We start from the raw sequence: 20,640 nt of genomic DNA on the forward strand, positions 1-20,640 counted from the left end.
TTTTTTTTTTTTTTTTTTTTTTGGAGACAGGTTCTTGCTCTGTCACCCAGACTGGAGTAGAGTGGCACAGTCACTGCTGACTGCAGCCTTACCTTCTGGGCTCAAATGATCCTTCCACCTCAGCCTCCTGCGTAGCTGGGACTACGGGTGTGTGTCACCACACCTGGATAATTTTTAATTTTTTATAGAGACACAGAGTTTCACTATATTACCCAGGCTGGTCTTGAACTCCTGAGCTCAAGCGATCCACTCACCTCAGCCTCCCAAGGTATTGGGATTAGAGGTGTGGGCCACTGTGCCTGGCTAGCATGTAATTCTCATGTGCTTACTCCAGTAGCAGAAGAGATTAGAAAGACTGCCTTTTTCCAACAGTGGGAGCTTGAATCTGGAAAGTCTTAAACTAAAATTGTTGTAATTTCATACCACTAAGAAGCACTTTGCTCATGCAATTGAAAAAAAATTAAGTGCCTACTTGGGTGATTTCAGGGCACTTATAAGCAACTAAGACTAATTAGAAGCCCTCATAGCCTCTAATGACAAGGTAGGAAGTAATTTGCTCTATGATACAAAAATTCCTAGATGTTTCGAATTGTTTCACATAACTGGGCACAGGATTCCTTACTGGGAGCTTTTGCTTTCCCAGGGCCAAGTCCCTGTTCTATGTCACACATTGTGGAGGGCAGGGGACAAATGGATACAGAGCTTGGTATCCACGGATATGGCTCCCAAATAGACATTTGGGAGGACGAGTAAGGAAAGAGAGAGACAATATCTCAGTACCAGTTGTAACTGGAAAATGTCATTTACATAGAATGAAATGAGAACTTATATGAGGCAAGCTGAGAAGCACTTTTGGCTGAAGCAAATAGAAAAATTAAGGCACATTCCTTAACTTTTAGGTACTGTTAAACATGTGTTTTTATGCTCAGATCTTTCTTTTATAACTGAGTTATAATTGGAGAGAACAAAAGGATCTGGGCATGAGAGAAAGTGAAATCAAGGGGGGAAGAAGGCATGCAATGGGGAAAGGGAGGAGCAGGAACGTCCACTTTACTGAATATACAGTACTGTAAAAGATGGATCCTGCATATTCTTCCCCCAATCAACTTGGATGAAAACCAGAAATACTACATTTTTAAACACAGTTCATTTTTAGTTTGTCATGGCAATATAATATGGAAAAAAGTCAGGCCACTAATAAGCATTTTTAGAGTGCGTCTTTGGCAAAAATGTGGACCTGCAGCAATTCAGATGGCTTTCTTTCAATCCGGTTCAAAAATCATGGCTCTGTAAATTTCCAAAAGTTTTAAAGTCTTCTCATGTCTTCTTATAATCAGGCATTCAGAGGTATGTGTTGGTTCTCATAGCTTTGGTAGAAACACGCTGAAAATAGAAATGAATATAAAACGCCTTTTCTTTAGGCTAATTTGGTATGGATTTGTAAGGCCTGAGTAAACTGGAAATTAGTACATTTCTTGAGATAATACAAATTAATGTGGGTAGAACAGCAGATTCAGAAAAAAAAAAAAAAGGTTAGCATTGTAGTCCCAACTTTTGCAAAAGACATCAAGTAAGGCCACCAATAGAGGAACCAAGTTTCTTTTTCAGGTTCCCTGGGGTGGTTTCCTATCAGCTTCACATTCATGAGCTGGGGAGATGTAAAATGTAAGAAGGCCTTTGACTTTGTTTTTGATATGGTCAGCAGTGGCGCTGTCTGCAATCCAGGCCCAGCATTCTCAGAGAGTGTGCAGTACGGATGCTTCTGGCTGGCAGGGAGGTCATGGCAGTGGGCTGACGAGTGTGTGGTGTTGGGAGGGCTCACAGGGTGGCGGGGCAGGCCTCCGTGCAAAGGGAATTCCCTTCTGGTCATGCCCTCCTTTTTGACTGGAGCTTGGCCGCAGAGATCGGCGCCATTCTCACCCCTGGATGGGGTGGAGGCAGGTCTCAGACAACCTCAGATAATTGAACAGCAGCTGTGACCCTCAGAACAGCGTTTCTTCTTTTTCTTGGGGTGGAAAATGGTGAGGATAGCTTCATCAAAAACCGCTTTGAGACCTTTCTGAGTCAGAGCCGAGCATTCCAAGTAGCACTGTGCTCCGATCTTAAACACAAAAGAGACAGAAGCATGAGAGGAAAGAAAGAGAGAAGAGCATGGTGGTATCAGCCCACTGCCCAGCCAAACACTTATTTCTGCCTGTCCTACAAACAGCCTGTGGGGTGCTTTGGATTATGTTGGTCCTTTTTTCTTTTTTTTTTGCATTTCAATTTGTACCTGTCATCCTATTTTATTGTATTTTTGTATTTTTTACATTCATTTATTAGCAATAAATGGTTGTGGATCACTTCTGGAAAGCAGTGAATCATGAAATTGATCCCTAGCCATTTATTCCTAATAATATAAAAAATATGAAGATCTAAAGAATTAGGAGAGAGTTCAAAACCAATGATATAATTTAAATATGTTTTGTGAAGAACAGGGCTGCATGATCTTGTTTTTCATATTCTCTCATTTGTAGGCAGAACGTGTAAATCATGTATAAGTGAAATTTATCTCCTTTGGTATGCTAAAAGGCAAAGTGTCAGCTTGGTTGATAAAGCAGCTAGAAAGAGAGTGAGTGATAATGGTTTTATAGGTCATTCTTGATTAAACTGTACCTCTTTTAAGGTATCCCTCAATAAAATAACATCTGATTGGCATGATTATTTAGTTTTAGTTTTAACATACTTTATTTATTTATTTATTTATTTTTGAGATGGAGTTCCACTCTTGTCGCCCAGGCTGGAGTGCAGTAGCACCACCTTGGCTCACTGCAACCTCTACCTCCTCTACCTCCTGGGTTCAAGTGATTCTCCTGCCTCAGCTTCCTGAGTAGCTGGGATTACAGGTGTGCACCACTGTGCTAGGTTAGTGTTCATATTTTTAGTAGAGATGGGGTTTTCCCATGTTGGCCAGGCTGATCTCGAACTCCTGACCTCAGCTGATCCTCCTGCCTCAGCCTTTCAAAGTGCTGGGATTACAGGCATGAGCCACCACGCCCAGCCTTAACATACTTTAAAAGGCATATTTTTTAAAAGGTTATGCAAACCCCACTAAAACATGTAACAATAACACTAAAACATGTAACAATAACAATAAAACATATAACAATAATCATAAAATACATTTACTGCCAAAGGCATCTTTCTTGTCAGTGTACAGTCTATATGTTTAAATGATAAAGTATTTCATACTTGCATAGAACTTCATTTTAAATATTTGGATGATTTTACACTATGGTGTATTTGATAATCACAAACCCCTCCTGAGAAATACACAAATTCAGGCCAGAACTATAGATTCTCATCTAAAAATCACAGACCAGTACAGACCATATTTGGCAGTCAGCTTCTTGTGAAGGAGACCTGAGATTTTAATTGTTCATAAGCTCAGGAAGAGTCATCAATGTGATGTTGGCATTTTACTATTAAGGACACCTGGAGAAATGACTTTATTTTTTGATTTACATTTTAAGAAAAACTTTGAAAAATTAAAGCAGATTCAGAAGAGTTTGGCTACATGGTGAGTTCTCGGAAAGCAAAGCAGACAAATGGCTAAAACAAGGTAGCAAAATCATAGGCCTATCCTGTCCCCTAGCTTCTGTAAATGATAAAGTGGGGCTGGTGCAAGAGAATATATAGAGGTGGGGACTGTGGTGGCTTGTAGCATGCACACCCCCTCCAGAGTGTGCAGTCTTACTCAGCTTCCAAGTGGTAATGTTGGTTCACTGTTGCCCATTTTTGTATTTTTCAAGAGGATTTGGAAATTTGGATTTTTAAATTTAATATTTATCAATTTATAAAGTATTTACCATGGGCCAAGCAAGACCCGATGTGGGATATGTTTGGCAGCAGCCAGCCAGTTTGCAGTGTGTGGACTAAATACACTTGTGCTTTAGCTTACAACGGAGTGGGAATAACCCCAGAGAGGTAAAATGAATTGCTTCTGGGCACAACCAGAAAGTGAAAGAAACAGACCTAGAATCTGGGTCTCTTGATACATGTTCTTTTCCTTGCTCTGTGACAGTAGCTGTGACCCCTATCACTCAGCTCTGCAAGAAGCTGGTCAAGTTGACAGTTGATGAAATGAGGTTGTCTACTTATTTCAAAGGCCACAGATAACAAAAACTAAGCATCAAATAGAGTTGTTTTGGTTGGGCCCAGAGACTATTTCCTAACCTCTCCGACAGAGATTATGTACTTTACATTTTTTTCCTGACAAGAGTGGTTACTGTATTAGCCGAAGGAAAATGCCAAAAGATGTTGGATGTTGAAAATCTATTTTACGGCTTTCATTTTGACCATGGTTTGGTTTTCAGATTAGGAAATAACTTAAAAATAATTGAAAACAGTTAGAGACAAGAGAAGAATAAAGGGCAGAGAAAAATTTCCTAATAACATGATGAAATGCCTTCTGTTGCGTTTTGGGATTGTAGTCAATGCTTGATTCAAACACATGTGAAAAGCACGCTCATCTAACGGCACACAGCGTTGCCAACTGAGTGACTCTGACTTGACTGTAATGTGGTGGCGCTTGTCAATCGTGCTGAAAAAATACCTAGAAAGTGCTGTGGCACCTTTCTGTCTGGAATACCTCTCCACTAAGGATCCCAAGCCTAGGACTGATTCTGCCTGGAATTCTGGGACAGCTGGGACACCTGGAGTCCCGCAGAGAAGCAGGGCACTCCCCCTCCTCCCCACAGAGTGCTGCTGACAGCACGTCAGGATTTGCCTTTCGACGAAGCAGGAGGAGCCCAAACTTGTCTCTTCCAATTCAGACATTTCTGAAGATACTAAAATAGCAGATAAAGGCATTATTGTGTAACTGGGTTAATATAACATTATGTTGTGCTGATAGAAAAAGTAGTCATCGGATTATGGTTGTGATTTGGGAAACATGTGTGAAGAAACAGAACCCAGTTATGAGGTAGGTATTGTTACCATGTGTCGAGTTCTCTAAGGGTCAGAGAAGAATTCATCCTGGTTCAGGGAAAAAGCACAGCCAGATTGCTAAAAACATTTTCTGTGCCCTCAAAGATGTGAAATGAAAAATGGTCTCGAGGAAATGTGGCTCTTCTTACAGCGGCAACTTCATCTGCTCCTTGGAGCAAAATGACCTACACAGTCAAGTATTTAGAAGCCATCTGGGAGGGTTCAGGATTCGAGGCTCCTTGTTCAGATACACATGCAAGCAATCTGGAAAGTGTTCTACCCAAATGACTTATTTTCAAGAAAAAAGTAGAGATTGAGGATATAAACTGAAAAAACACTTTTTTGATTCTCTTATGATAGCTAACACTGATTATCTCAGAAGCAGGGAAATTTGTCAGCGATGTACAGAAGATACGAGAGTCTGACAAGAAATTAAAAAAAAACAAACATAATGACTAATCAAGTAAAAGAAAACCTAGTACTTCTTCCACGTTGTTCCACTGGGGGCCAGGACAAGTTATGGAATAAGACAGAAAGTAACTGGGAGGGATCAAGGCAAAGAGATCTTCCCAGCTGTAGCCATGTCTGAGAGGGCTCATGGATTTAACACCAACTGTAGTTTGCTGAGCTGGACCTAGTGGTACATGAGCTAATTTCATTGTCACAAGAACTGTGCAAGGAAAAGTCTATCACCATCTTCATTTCACAGCTCAGGAAACTGATGCCCAGAGAGGCTAAGTAACCCCCATTACAGCCACACAACTAAGAAAATGGCAGAGATTCGAATTTGTCTGCCTCCTGAGCCAAAGTCTTATTCTATTCTTTTGGGCTGTCTCTGGCAAATGTAAAGAAATTGTGGCTGAAAGAGCAAAATCAGTGAACACAAGGGCGAAGTTGTTATGGATATAGTAAGCTATTAAAAGTTTCTGTTGATGAGGAAATGCTGGCCTAGAGTTGCTCGACCTGAATTTTTTTAGAAGCTAGAAATGTGTTTCCAAACTGTTAAATGTAGGCCACTAAATGGCATTAAAAATATCTGTTTGGGCCGGGTGTGGTGGCTCACACCTGTAATTCCAGCACTTTGGAAGGCTGAGGCAGGTGGATCACCTGAGGTCGGGAGTTCGAGACCAGCCTGACCAACATGGACAAACCCCAACTCTGCTAAAAATACAAAATCATCCGGGCGTGGTGGCACATGCTTATGATCCCAGTTACTCGGGAGGCTGAGGCAGGAGAATCCCTTGAACCTGGGAGGTGGAGGGTTGCGGTGAGCTGAGATCGCACCATTGCATGCCAGCCCGGGCAACAAGAGGGAAACTCCATCTCAAAAAAAAAATCTGTTTGGACCAATCAAAATATTTGTGGGGGTGAAATTTGGCCAGTCAGTTGCCAATTTGCTCCCTATGCTTTAAAGGATGCCTTTGCATGTCCTGGTCTCCCTGCCTGGAATTTTGTGCCCTCCCTAGACCCCTTTATTCACCTGAAAAACTTTTCCTCATCCTTCAAACCTGGCTGAGATGTTAACGGGTTCAAGAAATCTCTGAAAGCTCCTTCTCTGAATGTATTACTGTGCTACCTGGTACATTGCCCAGCTGTTACTGTGTTCATCCAGGTGGCATGCTTTTGTTTGCCTGTCTCCCTCCTCTTCTGGCCTTTGTAACCCAGATACCAGCGGTGAAGTGACTTTCAATGACCAGGAGACAAAGGAAAAATGGCCAGCACAAGGCAGGTGGCAGTGACTCTTCCAGTCAGGAGGAGGGCATTGAACATTCCAGTTGACTGATTGATGACAGGATGTTTGCAGCAATTTTGCTGCTTTAAATCTCACCTGTGCATGTAACAACCCCAGCAGGAAACTTCGCAGATGCCAAGTTAAAGAGTGACAACAAAAGGCACAGGGTGAACAAGATGGTAGGAGAGAACAAAGAGAACCCAGAGATTAAAAAAGGAAAAATTGCAAATTCCTGTATCAAAAAATCCCTTAGGAAGTCTGAACTTGGAAGATCATGCTTAGACTGTATTAGATGGAATTGGGGAAGAGAATGCACAAAGAATTATAATCTTAGAGCTACAAAGTGTAGCACCCGGCATAGCACCTGGCACCTATTAGGTGTTCAGTCAATTGTTGTTTAATAAATCTAGCAGCAATATGGACAGTTACAAATGTGTAGAAGAATGGGAAAAGTAGGCTGAGGATGAAAAACTACAGTAATAAAAAGAAGAGGGAGGATAAAACAAGTAAAAGAATAATGAATATTTATGATAAATTAATGCACACTATGTAAATATGGTTGACTTTGGAGTATAAAGAATTGTAAATATGTCTGATAGAAAAATGTCCTTTAAAAATAAAACACCTTTTGAGACCAAAAAGAGATGATTGATGAAAAATGCTTTGGAAATTGAAAAGTATTGAACAGAAATAATCAGACATGAAAAATCTGAACTTGCAAAGCCTTTAAGTTGCAGGGAGCTTTGCACATAAAAATAAGGGACCCCAGTATATAAAAAAGAAGCCCCACCCTTAAGGTTTCTTTTCAGATTACAGGAGGGAGGCAGAAGAGCGGGTGGTTAAAGCAGTTTTATATCCTCACTCTGCCACTTTCTAGCTGGGCGATCTTAACCTCTCCGAGCCTCAGTTTCCTGTAGAAAAGTGGAGATAATAGTATACACACCTCAGGGAGTTGCTGTGAGGATTAATTAAGACAAAGCCTGTAAGGTGCCTGGCACCCAGCCTAGCACATTATAAACACTCCATAAATGCTAGCTGTGATTATAAACTACTTGACAGAAAAGTCAGAGAGTAGAGAAACTTAAAGCATCTCTATAATTACATGAATTGTGATAAAACAAGTTAAAATCTTGCTAGGTTTTCTTCTAAATTGGATTTTGTAAGCTAAACATGATTCCCTCTGTCTCTGAGAGCAGTTGCTAGGAGAAAGCAGCAAAAGGCAATATAAATGGTGAACTCAGCCATTGTTCCGAAAATAAGTATGAAATGAGATGGGAGGCTTTGGAACGACTTCTTTTCAGAGGGAAAAAAACAACTTCTCTAATGAGAAGTGAGGCTAGGAAGCTGACAGGAAAGAGAGTTCCTGCAAGAAGCTGGTGCTAGCCGATGCGGACCTCTTGGCTGTGAAAAACGTGTAGAAAGGAACCACATACAATTCTTTATGGGGCTACATATTTAGGTATCTTAATGAGAGCATTTGAGGCTGAATGTTTGAGAAGGCAGAAGAACCTACAGGCATATACCCATTTCACCTGGGGTAAGGTATACAGTTGGAGGTCATTTACATTTCCACAATGGTCAGGTAAGCAGATGGTGATGTCCACAGAGCTGGATTGGAAGTTTTTTTTTTTTTTTTTTTTAGAAAGTGATTTATTTAGAGAGAGAAAAAGGAGAAGGAGAGAGAAAGAAACAGCTAATACTCACGCTGAGTAAGAGAATCCAGAAAGATGGAATCCAGGAGGGGAAAGCAGCTTCCACACTGAGTGGAAGGGAATAGAGAGAGATGGAGTTTAGGAGGGGAAGGCAGGCTTCCACTAGAGAGTGTGGACGGGGACTTCAGAGGGGAAATCCAGGAGAGAGAAAGATGGCTTCCACGAGAGCGTTTGTGGAAGGGGACCCAAACATGGAGTCCCTGCATTGGAAGTTTTTGACTGTGTTATTAGCCATGTGGATCAAACGTGCTTGTCTTCTCGGACCGTTTCCTCATCTGTGAGCTGAGACAAACACTATCTGCTTCAGAGGGTTATCATGAGGCCGAAATGAGACATTATAAAGTACTTAGGATCCTAAGAGCTCCATGAAGGGCTGGGTATGTCACAGTATTGATATTAATGTGCTTAGAAGTAGGAAGAGTTCAGTATCTCAATCAGGCGTTTGTGAGATGTTCTCATGCATTTACCTGTAAAAACATAACTGTATTTAATTCTAATGGTACTTAATTCATTTCTAGTCGAGTGTATCATGCTTAGTTTTAGTGCCTACAAGCAAGTTTTAGTAAGATAAATACATACATTTTTGTAAGTGAAAACTTTGTGGTTAATATTCTTGACTGGCTTGAAGAGGTGACTTCTGACTCTGCCTGGGGTATGAATTTTTACTAAGTTAGTCACTTAGAAAGTAAGATGGAAAATTTTCAAGCCTCTGATCTGGGTCAATATATTTATGACTTGATGAGGAATCAGATTTAAGTTCTGGAGATGTGCTCTACAGGCCTCCTCTCGCATAAAGCGCTTCCATCCTCTTGTATGGCTGCTTTGCTCACATCTCAGGGTAATGGGGGAGGCAAAGACGTGGTGTCTGGCAAATACTTTCTAAAACATTTTCCTAACTCTTCATGTTAACCTGTCAAGAAGGAAGAAAGGTCCATGAAAACAGTTCCAGCTCTGAGCAAATTGCGATTATCTGCCAAAGAGCCACTTAGATCCCCAACTAGTCACTTCTTTTTGGTATGTTATCCTTCCAGATGCTGTTTGTGACACAATCCAGGCTCTCTAAGTGGCTATTCATTATATGGTGAGAAATATGGGACAAATATAACCCTGCCAGATGCTAACCCAAGTCTCTCCCAAGAAAATCACAAATTGCCTCTTATGGGGTTATTTAAATGAGTTACATCCATAATAAGCAGTAAGATTTACAAATATATATCTAACGACTCCCTTTATTCATACTAAATATGGCAAGTAGATGTTCTAGAGGTTGCTAAATCAAATGATAAGTGCTTCAGCTGTTTAAATTCACCAAATTGCTTTCTTAATGAAAAACAGACAATGCTGGCTGACAAGAAGGCTAACCAAATGGCCCCTTCCAGCCCGACTAGAACAGAGTGGGGGATAGAACGCTTAGAGAAGATTCTAAACACATTGCACTTTAAAGCAAAACCCAGTGTTGCACACCCATTCCAAAGCACACAACACACTCTTCTCTCAGCATACATTTAAAATTCAGTTCAAATCTGACTGTACCGCTTTTGCAAGCTTCACACCATGCTCGTAAGTGAGAGGTTTCTCTTTCATATACAGCAAACGGGCCAAGGTTTTTGGGTCATCACGGAGATCAATCTGGCAAGAAAACACACATGATAAACTTATTTATTTTCTCAGGCCCTGCCAGATATTTTAAACTGTGATATCATAGAGTCTTTTTCCCTGTTAACATCTTTGAAGTTGCTAAATTTTCTTGAAGGAAGCACATACGCATGCCTATGTTATGTCTAAAAAAGTAAAGCAATTTCTTTGTAAATGTACACAACAGACTTTCCTTATGTTTTCCCCTTCAGTTACCCTGTGAGCAGAAGACTTACGCAGATGATTCTGTTGCTATTTCAGACATTTTTTCAAAATTTTCTATTTATTTCCAGATTCTATTTACAGGGCATGCAAGATAACCAATCAGTCTCATTACCTTACAGTGATGCCTTATTTGATCCCAAATTATATTACTCGTTATTTACTAGTTTATTCCCTGGCTTTGAACACACATACATATATATATATTTTTTGCTTTTCCATATAAAAATCTTCATCCTCAAAAGAGGTATGAAGATTTGCTACCTGTGGGGATATTCTAACAAATGCGCTGCAAGTTCTGGAAGACAAGCCCCTAACAGAAATTTTCAAAGGGTTTGCTCAAGATAAGCATTAATCTTCTCAAAGGTAGAACTTTGAAGATAGCATTTATATATCTGGATTAGATTTGATAATTTAATTAAATATTTTGGTTGCTTTAAAACCTCACTGTGTATGTGAACCCATGTCCACATGAATGGGTGCGAATGTGGGAACACAAGGGCTTGCTTGTGTCTTAAAGAAAGGTCTGAGACACTCTTAGATAGTGTTTGGCAGAATAGGATGTTCATGAGGCACCTAAAGCATCTTCCCGTTTTTGCAGCCCGCCCCACCCTGCCATCACCCGCATTTTAACCTGGGTCCCTATGAGGACGTAAGGCACGTGAGGCATGCAGTCCTTGAGCTCGGGGACCCATTCCTCCTGGACATTGTGGTAAGAGGCAGGATTTACGACGGAGAAGCAGATCAAAAACACATCCGTGTTGGGGTAGGAGAGTGGCCTCAGCTGGTTGTAGTCCTCCTGTGGGAAGAGCAGACAAGGGTTTGTACAGCCTGTGTCAGGGGTGTCCCATATGGTTCCACAGTCAGATTGCAGGTAAGATCCCACTATAGCACACTGGGATCCTGTTTCTTCCCCTACCCTAGAATCTGGTAGTTCTCTCTCTACTAGAACTAAAAGAGCCATCAGTCAGAAAAACACCTTCTTTTTGCATACAGAGATTATGTATTGCTGTATTGCCCCTTCTTATTTTTTATTTTTATTTTTTTTTGAGATGGAGTTTTCTTCTTATTGCCCAGGCTGGAGTGTAATGGTGCAATCACAGCTCACTGCAACCTCTGCCTCCCAGGGTCAAATGATTTTCCTGCCTCAGCCTCCCTGGGATTACAGGCATGTACCACCATGCTCGGCTAATTTTGTATTTTTAGTAGAGAAGGGGTTTCTCCATGTTGGTCAGGCTGGTCTCGAACTCCCGACCTCAGGTGATCCGCCCGCTGAGATGGGTGGATTACTGGGATTACAAAGTGCTGGGATTATAGGCATGTGCCACTGCATCCGGCCTTTTAGTATTGCCCCTTCTTAAGATGAACTTAAGAATATTTTTAACAGTTTTATTGAGATGTAATTTACATACCATAAAGTTCACCCATTTATTATTTTTAAATGGTATACATTTAAGGTGTACAATAAGGTTTTTGATACACATATACATGCTGCAGTGAAACAAATTAACATATTAATCTCCTTACAGCTTACCTTTAAACATACATTTTATGGTCAGAGGACCAGAAGTCTGCTCTCTTAGCATATTCCCAGTATGCAATGTAGTATTATTAACTATAGTTATCATGCTGTACATTGCAGCTGTAGACTTACTCACCCTAGCTAACTGCCGCTTTGAACCCTTGATCCTGTCTTACTTGCCTCTGGTAACAACAGTTCTACTCTCTGTTTCTATGTATTCAAAAGTTCAGCTGACAAGGCACGGTGGCTCATGCCTGTAATTCCGGAAATTTGGCAAGCCAAAACAGGAGGATCACTTGAGTCCTTGAGTTTGAGACCAGCCTGGGCAACACAGCAAGACCCCATCTCTACAAAAAAATACAAAAATTAGCTGGGCATGGTGGCACATGCCTGCAGTCTGGCTGCTGGGGAGGCTGAACTGGGGGGATCGCTTGAGCCCGGGAGTTTGAAGGGGCAGTGAGCTGTGATCATGCCACTGTAATCCAGCCTGGGCAACACAGCAAGACCCTGTCTCAAAAAACAAACAAAACAAAAAGGCAAAAGTTCACCCATTTAAAGTGTACCACTTAAAGTGTCACATTCAGTAAGGATAACTGCAATTTTCTGTCATATTGGAATGGTGTTGCATTGAATATACTATATTTAAATTGAGCTATTTACCAAGGCACAGGAATCCTCTCCTCACATGATTAAAAAAATCGTATCCAAATTTAATTTAGCATAAATGAACTAAAATGCAACAAGAGAGTTATTGCCAAACTTGCCATCACAATATTTGAAGAAGTATGTTGGGTGAGAGTTCAGAGCTAAGAATTTGGGATTTGTTTCAAAGATTACTTAAAGGCCAAATAAATAAAATGCCAGCTTAATTATTCCCTTTCTAAAGATTTTTCAGATCAGAATATGCTCTGTGGAAGAGTTTCTGGTTACGGTAAGATATTTATGTATTTGCTATTTTAGTGGGAGTTGATAAATACAAAGTAAAACTTTGCATCATTTCAACTTTGGGAAAATGTTAGCAAGAACCTTTTACCGTATGTAAAATGTTTTAGGAGGTTCCAAGGTAAAACCTGATATTTCAATAGAAAGTTTGATATATTTTTATAGAATTGAGTAACACATAAGCCAACAGTAACTTCGTGAGTGTGCATACACATGCCATATTTATATACACGTCACATACCACAACATGACATGTGTCCTACACACCATAAGTAACTCGTATGTATATACACACTATATATGTGTGTATACTATATATGTGTGTATACTACATGTGCAACCAAACTTATATGTTCACATCTGTCATATACATGTATTCATAGAGATGAGTTAATAAATATTAACTCATTTATTAGGGCCATGACTAGTCTTCCTATCATTTCAGAAATTTATGAAACATGTATGTGCTCATTGCAAAAATGCAAACATTATAGAAGGGCACAGAATTGAAGTGAAAGCTTATTTTCATCCCTGATATGATCTCTTATAGTTTTTCCTCTCCCCAGAGGGAGCTACTGCTTAAATATTGTCCTTCCAAACATTTTACTTTATTTTATTTTTTGAGAAGGGTCTCAATCTATTGCCCAGGCTGGAGTGCAATGGTGTGATCACGGCTCACTGCAGCTTCAAACTCCCAAGCTCAAGTAATCCTCCCACTTCAGCCCCCCAAGTAGCTGGCACTGTAGGCACATGCCGCCATACCCAGCCAATTTTTGATTTTTTTTTGTAGAGAAGGGGTCTCACTATGTTGCCCAGGTTGGTCTCGAACTCCTGGGCTCAAGCGATCCTCCCGCCTTGCCCTCCCAAAGTGCTAGGATGACAGGCGTGAGTCACCACACCTGACCCATTTTATATTTATGTATGTATACAACATACACAGGTTTAGTTTAAAAACAAATTGATTAAATAGTTCATATTGTGCCACTTGTGTTTTTTAAAACAGTATATCATGCATATATTTTTAATATCAACCTTTCGACTCTAATAATGTATTTATAAAAAGGAATTACACACATGTGCACATGCGTATACACGTGAGACTGAAAGGAAGTACATTAGAATATTAAGTGTGATCAACTCTGGTTGGTGGGCATGCATTGATCTATAGTTTAGCTACTCAGAGTGCACAGAACACAGGACTCAGTATATGTGGCCACTATTGCTACTATTATTAAAATTTAAGCAGGCTGGGCATGGTGGCTCACACCTGTGATCCCAGCACTTTGGGAGTTCAGGGTGGGCGGATTGCAAAGTCAGAAGTTTGAGACCAGCCTGGCCAATATGGTGAAATCCTGTCTCTACTAAAAATTCAAAAATTAGCCTGGTCTGGTGGCGTGTGTCTGTAGTCCCAGCTACTTGGGAGGCTGAGGCAGGAGAATTGCTTGAACCCAGGAGGCGGAGGTTACATTAAGCCAAGATTGCGCCACTGCACTCCAGCCTGGGTGACAGAGTGAGACTGTGTCTCAAAAACAAACAACCCAAAAAATCTTAAGCAAAGGTTTTAGGTACCTAATGCAAAATGAAAGCAAGATGGTAAAGATGCTGAAAAGTAAAATCCTAAAAAATAAACCCCAAACCAAAAAAACCCCACTATTGTGGCTAATTTACCACATTTGTAGTAAAGCAAATAATTGGGAATTGGGTGTACAGCTGAATAAACGCTGGTCATACTGGGAAGTTGGGTCAGGTCTACTGAGTTGTGCCTCAGCCAAGTTGTGCCTCTGTCTCTGAGTGTGAGTGTGTGTGTGTGTGTGTGTGCGTGCGTGTCTCTCTCTCTCTCTGTGTGTGTGTGTGTAGCTAGGAAGGCAGTGGGGAAAGGGATAGCTAATTTATTGCCACCCTCCTCGCCTCTTTACACAACTAGCCCTAAAAAACAAACCTCCTTTCCCATAGTCTCTCTACTTCTCTCCTTTCTCTCTTGACTGTTCCCTTAAAAAAGCAGCTGTAAGGCCCATGAGCCAAGAAGTCTCCTTCCCAGGCTATAATCTACAGCTGTTCACCATGCCACTTGCCCTCTGCCACTGCATGCTCCCATCTGGATTGCATAAATGGGGGTAGGAACCATGTTGATTTTTTTTCATCCCTACATGTACTCTTTCCACAGCCAATATTCAATAAATGCTGTTGACAGACTGGAAGAAATGACCTCTACAGTGACCTGCAAATGAACACATGGCATTTCTGTGGGCTATTTATTGCAGTGACTTTTATTAGAATCACCTGGGGAGCTTTTAAACCATCCTGCTGCTCTGCTAATCAACTCCCTGCCCCACGCCCTTTTCCACTGTGGAACCAGCTCAATTAGAATCTGTGGAGAGTGGGCCTGCGTATCTGGGAGTTCTGACTTAATTCGATAGGGGTGGGCCTGGAGTTGAGAACCACGGCTGTCCGTCACCATCATCTCCACCATGCATGGAGGATGTTCCCTACGGCTTTTTATTAAAGGTCAGTCATTGTTTCAAACTCTTACGTATGTTCTTATTGCATCATCCTGATGGAGCTGGAAGGATGGTACCATTAACATTCACATTTCATAGAAGAGGAAGTTAAGGTTTAGAGAAGTCCCACGATGGGCCAATGTTACAGAGTTCGTAAATACCAGGATGGAGTATTTAGCCCAAATCCAGCTCTGGCTCTCAACTGTGCCCACACTGTTTTCTGCAGTTCAGAATTTTAAGTGACAGATTAAGCCTTTTCTTAGCTCACTTAGCTAGGAATCTTGACTCATATGTTACCCAGCAATCGACAAAATGACCACAGGATGTATTTTCTATTTGATGGCCTGCATCTGCTTCAGATTACCACTGGATGGCAGCAGACGCTGTATATTTAAAGCCTCAAAGCCCAAAACCAAAGCAAAACACCGTCGGGAGAAATGTGAGTAGGAACAAATAACTGTTGTGAAGAGTCTGAAAGGAGTATGTTTGTCTGATTTTTTTTAACCCAGTGGCTGTCAAAGGATTTCTATTTACATTATGGGAAAGTTGGGAAGACCGCGGGTTGCTGGGCTGACTGCAGGTGGGGCGAGGGAGAGAGGTCTGTTTCTGATCATTTACCCTCCTGGCCCTCCGGCTGGGTGGTTTCCGACAGTGTCGGTCGCTGGGCTCACCTCGCTCTGTGTTCTGGATCTCTACTCTGTGGAAACCTTAGTCTTGCTGTATCATTTCATCTAAAAAGATTTTGTGCCTACTGAATGTGTAGCACTGTTAAAGGAGGCTGTATGAATTACATAAAGGTGAATAAGGATTGGCAATTCAACTGGGAAAAGAAAATGAAAATACATGAAATAATTCAATTTATGTGGAAGTAAGTCAGGTTAAGTTTCTCTTACTCTTTGCTGGCTAATCTCAAATTGGAATGATGTAGAATATGTATCTATCTGAATTGGAGAAAATACAATTCCAAGATTAGAAGAGGCCTTAAAGATTAGTTAATGCAAGGGTTTCCAAACTATGCTCCTCAGACCAGCAGCATTGGCATCACCTGGGAACTTGTTAGAAATACACATTCCCAGGTGCCACGCAGCCCTCCCGAAGCTGCGGCGCTGGGGGCGGGGGTGGGAGTGGGGGTGAGGGGAGGCTGCATCATCAGTGCTGTAACAAGCCCTCCAGGTGATTTGGATGCAGCTCAAGTTTCAGAACCACAGGTTATTCTGCCGTCTCCACCAGCCGCTTTTATGGTTTCAGAAACAAAGGTCTAGACAGATTAATTTAACCAGGACAACGGAGCAAAAATACTTTTACAGAAAGCTCACAATAGGGGGCTAACCCTGGGCTGCAGCTACAAAATATGGCGGGGGTGGGGGGTGGTCAGGATTAAGAAAAGAAAGCGTCCCCTTGGGACTGGGGGTGGTGTGGGGTTGGGAGAGTTGAATTTGTGCCAGCTGGTAACTTACAAGGAAGCATGCTTTGGCCCTGGGTTGGATGGTTAACATGTGGAGATGATGTCAAGGGCTATGAGAAGCGGATAAGTGGCTTAGTTGGTACTTGAGGCCCTTTCTAATGTTGAAATTCAGAATGGAAGACAGGTGCTTGTTTGCTGCTTGAAGAGACAGCATTTTAATCTAGAAGAGAGGCTCAGATGGGGCTTTGGAGGTAAAGTAGGCAAAGGGGCCAGGATTGAGGAGTGCCGGGAAGACTTTGGGGGAAAGCAGGCCTCTGAGTGCTTTACGCCCAACTTCACCCTGAAGGCAAGAACATGTTCAGTTTGAAGGTAGATCTAGTGCTCTGGTGCAACTATGGGTGATTATTAAAAATGAGAAGTTCAGAGAAAGTGTTAGCATTGGATGTGCCACATACCTGGATCCTAACTATTATAGGCTGCATCCTGAGGCAGGTAAGTGAGATCATTTTCTAGACTGCACTTCTTAGACTCTACATACATTTGCATGACCTGTATACCTTGTTAAAGTGTAGTTTTGTGTGGTTTTCTTTTTTTTTTTTTTTTTGAGATTGGATTCAAGATGCCAGTGAGCTATGAACTTCAGAAAGCCCCTGCTGCAGTGCAGTGATCATAGCTCACTGGAGTCTTGAACTCCTGGGCTCAAGTGATTCACTCTCCTCAGCCTCCCAAGTAGCTGAGACTACAGGTGTGCACACCTGGGTAATTAAAAAAAAATTTGTAGAGATAGGTTCTCGCTATGCTGCCCAGGCTTTAGTGCAAATTCTTCTTCAGTAGCAGGACTGGAGTGGAGCCTAAGAATGTGCATTTCTAATAAGTTTCCAGGTGATGCTAGTGCTACCGGGTCCAGTGACCACACTTAGAGCAGCAGAGTTGCACTGAGCTCCTCCCACCCTGCCATACCACATGAGATTGGAAATAGAATTCTGCTTCCAAGTCTTGGGTTTAGTGACATTTATCCCAGGTTTTTTTGCACAAGTCTCATTTTAATAATCTCCCATAAATCAGGCTTAATTTGAAAAACGTGGGCACCATGTCTAGGGTGGGTGCATAGCATGGTGCTGAAGAGCATGGGTGGTGGGTACAAATTCTCTGGGTTTGTGACTGTGGTGTGATCTTGGGTAAGTTCTCCGTGCCTCACTTTGCTTATCTGTAAAATGAGGCTAATAGTGCTGGCCGTATGAGTCGTTATGAGAATAAAATATGTTAATATTTGTAGGCCACTTAGAACATTGTCTTGAACATAGTAAATACTTTAAGGATCCAGTAAAAGAGTCCATCCTCCATCCCATTTCGACAACAGCTGCTGGTCCTGGAAGCATTTCCCTGCTCTTTTTGGATACTGGGGCTGATTCAGAAATTAGCTTTTTCTGAACCGAGTAGTAATAAGACCCAAATGTTTGCAAACGCCAACTGCAACTCTTAATGTTCCCACAGCTCTGTTTTTCTTAATTTGGGGAGAAGTAAGATTGTGTCCTAAGGTTACTTTCACTAAGCAGCTTTCACGTGGACAAACTTCTCCCTAATCCCCCAAATTGCCTACTCCTAAAAATCCCACATGAAAATACATGTGAGCGAGAAAGTTGGAGTTGCTCACTGAGGGAAAACATTTGTTCTGAGGTTTTAGGCAAACTTTCCATAGCGGGTGGCTGCCAGATCCTGTGCTCCAGATGGCCCCATTGGATCAGCCAATAGCCAAGGGGAAGGCTTATGCGTGTCCTTCCAAGTGGAGCCTGGGTTGCCATTCATAAACCCTAGCTGTACTTGCTTCCTTGCCTGACTGTATGCTTCTTCAGCCCTTGGGGGAAAGTGGGACTTCAGGAATTCAGGGCCTGGGAAAGATGTGCGACATGCGGGAAGATGGGCGAGTAAGGGGCTGGGCTGATGGCCTTGCCTGCTTCTCTACTCCCATGGTCATTGGTGACAGCTCAGCTGCTGTGGGCTCTGGTTTCTCGGTGACAGATACCATTCTGTGCTTGGCCACATGCAGATGGTTCCTGATTCTGTGGGGAACCTGGTGGTTCACCCTTCCACAGAACCAGGCGCCTGGCCAGGATGCACCTGGCCCTGATACCAGGAGATGCTCATTTCTCCCCGGCAGTGCTGCTAACTGCCGTTTTCACAGATGTTGTCTCTGAGAGATGCCCATCCTGGAGTCTTGCCTGAGAGGCCGCAATCTGAACAGGGTTTTGCCCACATCATCCTTCTAGGTGAGGCCACATCAAGAGAAGGAGGCAAAACCTTGTCCTAATACAATGGCTGGTTCCACTCTAATGGCCTGCAGCGAGGTAGGAGGACCCCTGGCCATAAGCGGTAACCTGGGAAAGAGCCCTCTCCTACCCTGAAGTTGCTCAGCTGGTGAATGACCAGGGTTGGCGGTGGCATCCCCAACCCAACCAACACCCTGCTGTCCACTTGGTCTCTCCCGATTCACTGTCAACAAACTGGCCTGCAAGGTAATCATGGGAAAGTCAGCTCTGCGACTCGTTCATAGCTGAGCCAAAGATCTGAGCGCTAGAAATCCCTTTAACATTCAGTAACACACTACTAGGGACATGTCTCGTATAGGATGAGTTGGCACAGCCTAAATAGATTTGGCTCACAGGCCTGCTTGGCCTCATTTCCTCCCTAGTGTGAACTGAGGAGTAACATGCATTCACCCTGAGAAAAATCCCTCATTTCATTGCCTAATGTAATGTTTGGAATTGTACCTAACAGAGTTCTGAAGACCCTATCTTCAAAGGACTCCACTCCAAGTCCAAATGTTAGTTTGTTTCAGGGTTTTGGGGAGGGAGCTAATGTTTAATTGCAGCTGCCGCGTGTTGACAGCGTATGCAAGTGACTTCATTATAAACTCTCTTTAGCACATGCTTGGCTGAATTGTGGAGGGGCAGGAGTGTCTCAGGCCAGGGCTCGTGGGGCTGCAGCCAGGTCTGAGGCAGACTAGGTGCCTCAAAGTAGAGGGAAAGCAGGTCAAATGATTTTGTTTAGCAGTGATATTGAGAGTTGAGATAATGAGTTCCTATCACTTTACCTCTCAGAACACATTTGCTTCAGTTAGTTCAAGACAAAGATGTGAGGCACTGCTCCTTGGTTTATTCATGCACAAAAATCTAATTATTCAAGCAAGATGGACTCTATAGCTGGATTCAGAGACATTTCCTTTTTTTGGTTCAGGGATTAATCGATTGGTTTTGAAATCATCTGTCTTTCATTGTTAATAATTGACCAAATGAGTATTTTTGAATTATAGAAGTTCTTTAGCTATACAGCACATTTAGTATGTGCCGCCTCTTCTCAGTTAGTAGAATATAACTGAGAAGAGATTATTCTACCTAGGACTGGGAATGGACATTTTGAGACACTGCTTCCAAATTAAATTTGTTACAAAGTCTTAATAGCTGAATTGCAGAACTCTGGGAATAAATTTCAGTAATGGTTACTTTCCATTGCATCTTCTAACTTTCAGAATGATGCCTCAACCACCAGAAATGTTTAGGGTAGTGCTTCTCAAAATTTAATGTGCATTCTAGTGATTTGGAGATCTTCTTAAAATGAATTTTCAAATTCAGTAGGCTAGGGATAGGCCTTGAGATTCTGCCGTTCTAATATGCTCCCTGGTGATGCTGACACCACTGGTTGGTGGACCACACTTTGAGTGGCAATGTTCTAGCACAGTGATGCTAGGGGACCAGCAGCATCATCGCCAGAGAACCTGTTAGAAATACAAACTCTTGGGCTGGAGGCAGTGGCTCATGACTGTAATCCCAACACTTTTCGAGGCTGAGGTGGGTGAATCACCTGACGTCGGGGTTTCAAAACCAGCCTGGGCAACACGGTGAAACCCCATCTCTACAAAAAAACATAAAAATTAGCTGGATGTGGTGGTGGGTGCCTGTAAACCCAGTTACTTGGGAGGTTTAAACTCAGGAGGCGGAGGTTGCAGT

General features: G+C 42.1%; 1 protein-coding gene across 1 annotated transcript in view; it reads right to left on the bottom strand.

Moving 5' to 3' along the window:
- Positions 1-868: 868 nt before the first annotated feature.
- Positions 869-20,640, bottom strand: part of RHOJ (ras homolog family member J) — an 89,127-nt gene continuing 69,355 nt past the window's right edge. Inside the window, exons 3-5 of the mRNA XM_032245912.1 lie at positions 10,904-11,068; positions 9,946-10,041; positions 869-2,101 (exon numbers count right to left, since the gene is read on the bottom strand). Coding sequence (XP_032101803.1) covers positions 1,955-2,101; positions 9,946-10,041; positions 10,904-11,068 — 408 coding nt within the window. The 3' untranslated portion in view covers positions 869-1,954. The remainder of the gene's footprint in view (positions 2,102-9,945; positions 10,042-10,903; positions 11,069-20,640) is intronic.

The sequence above is a fragment of the Sapajus apella genome, unplaced genomic scaffold, assembly GCF_009761245.1.
Source record: "Sapajus apella isolate SASKATOON/1434 unplaced genomic scaffold, GSC_monkey_1.0 scaffold59, whole genome shotgun sequence".
Taxonomy (NCBI): Eukaryota; Metazoa; Chordata; class Mammalia; order Primates; family Cebidae; genus Sapajus; species Sapajus apella.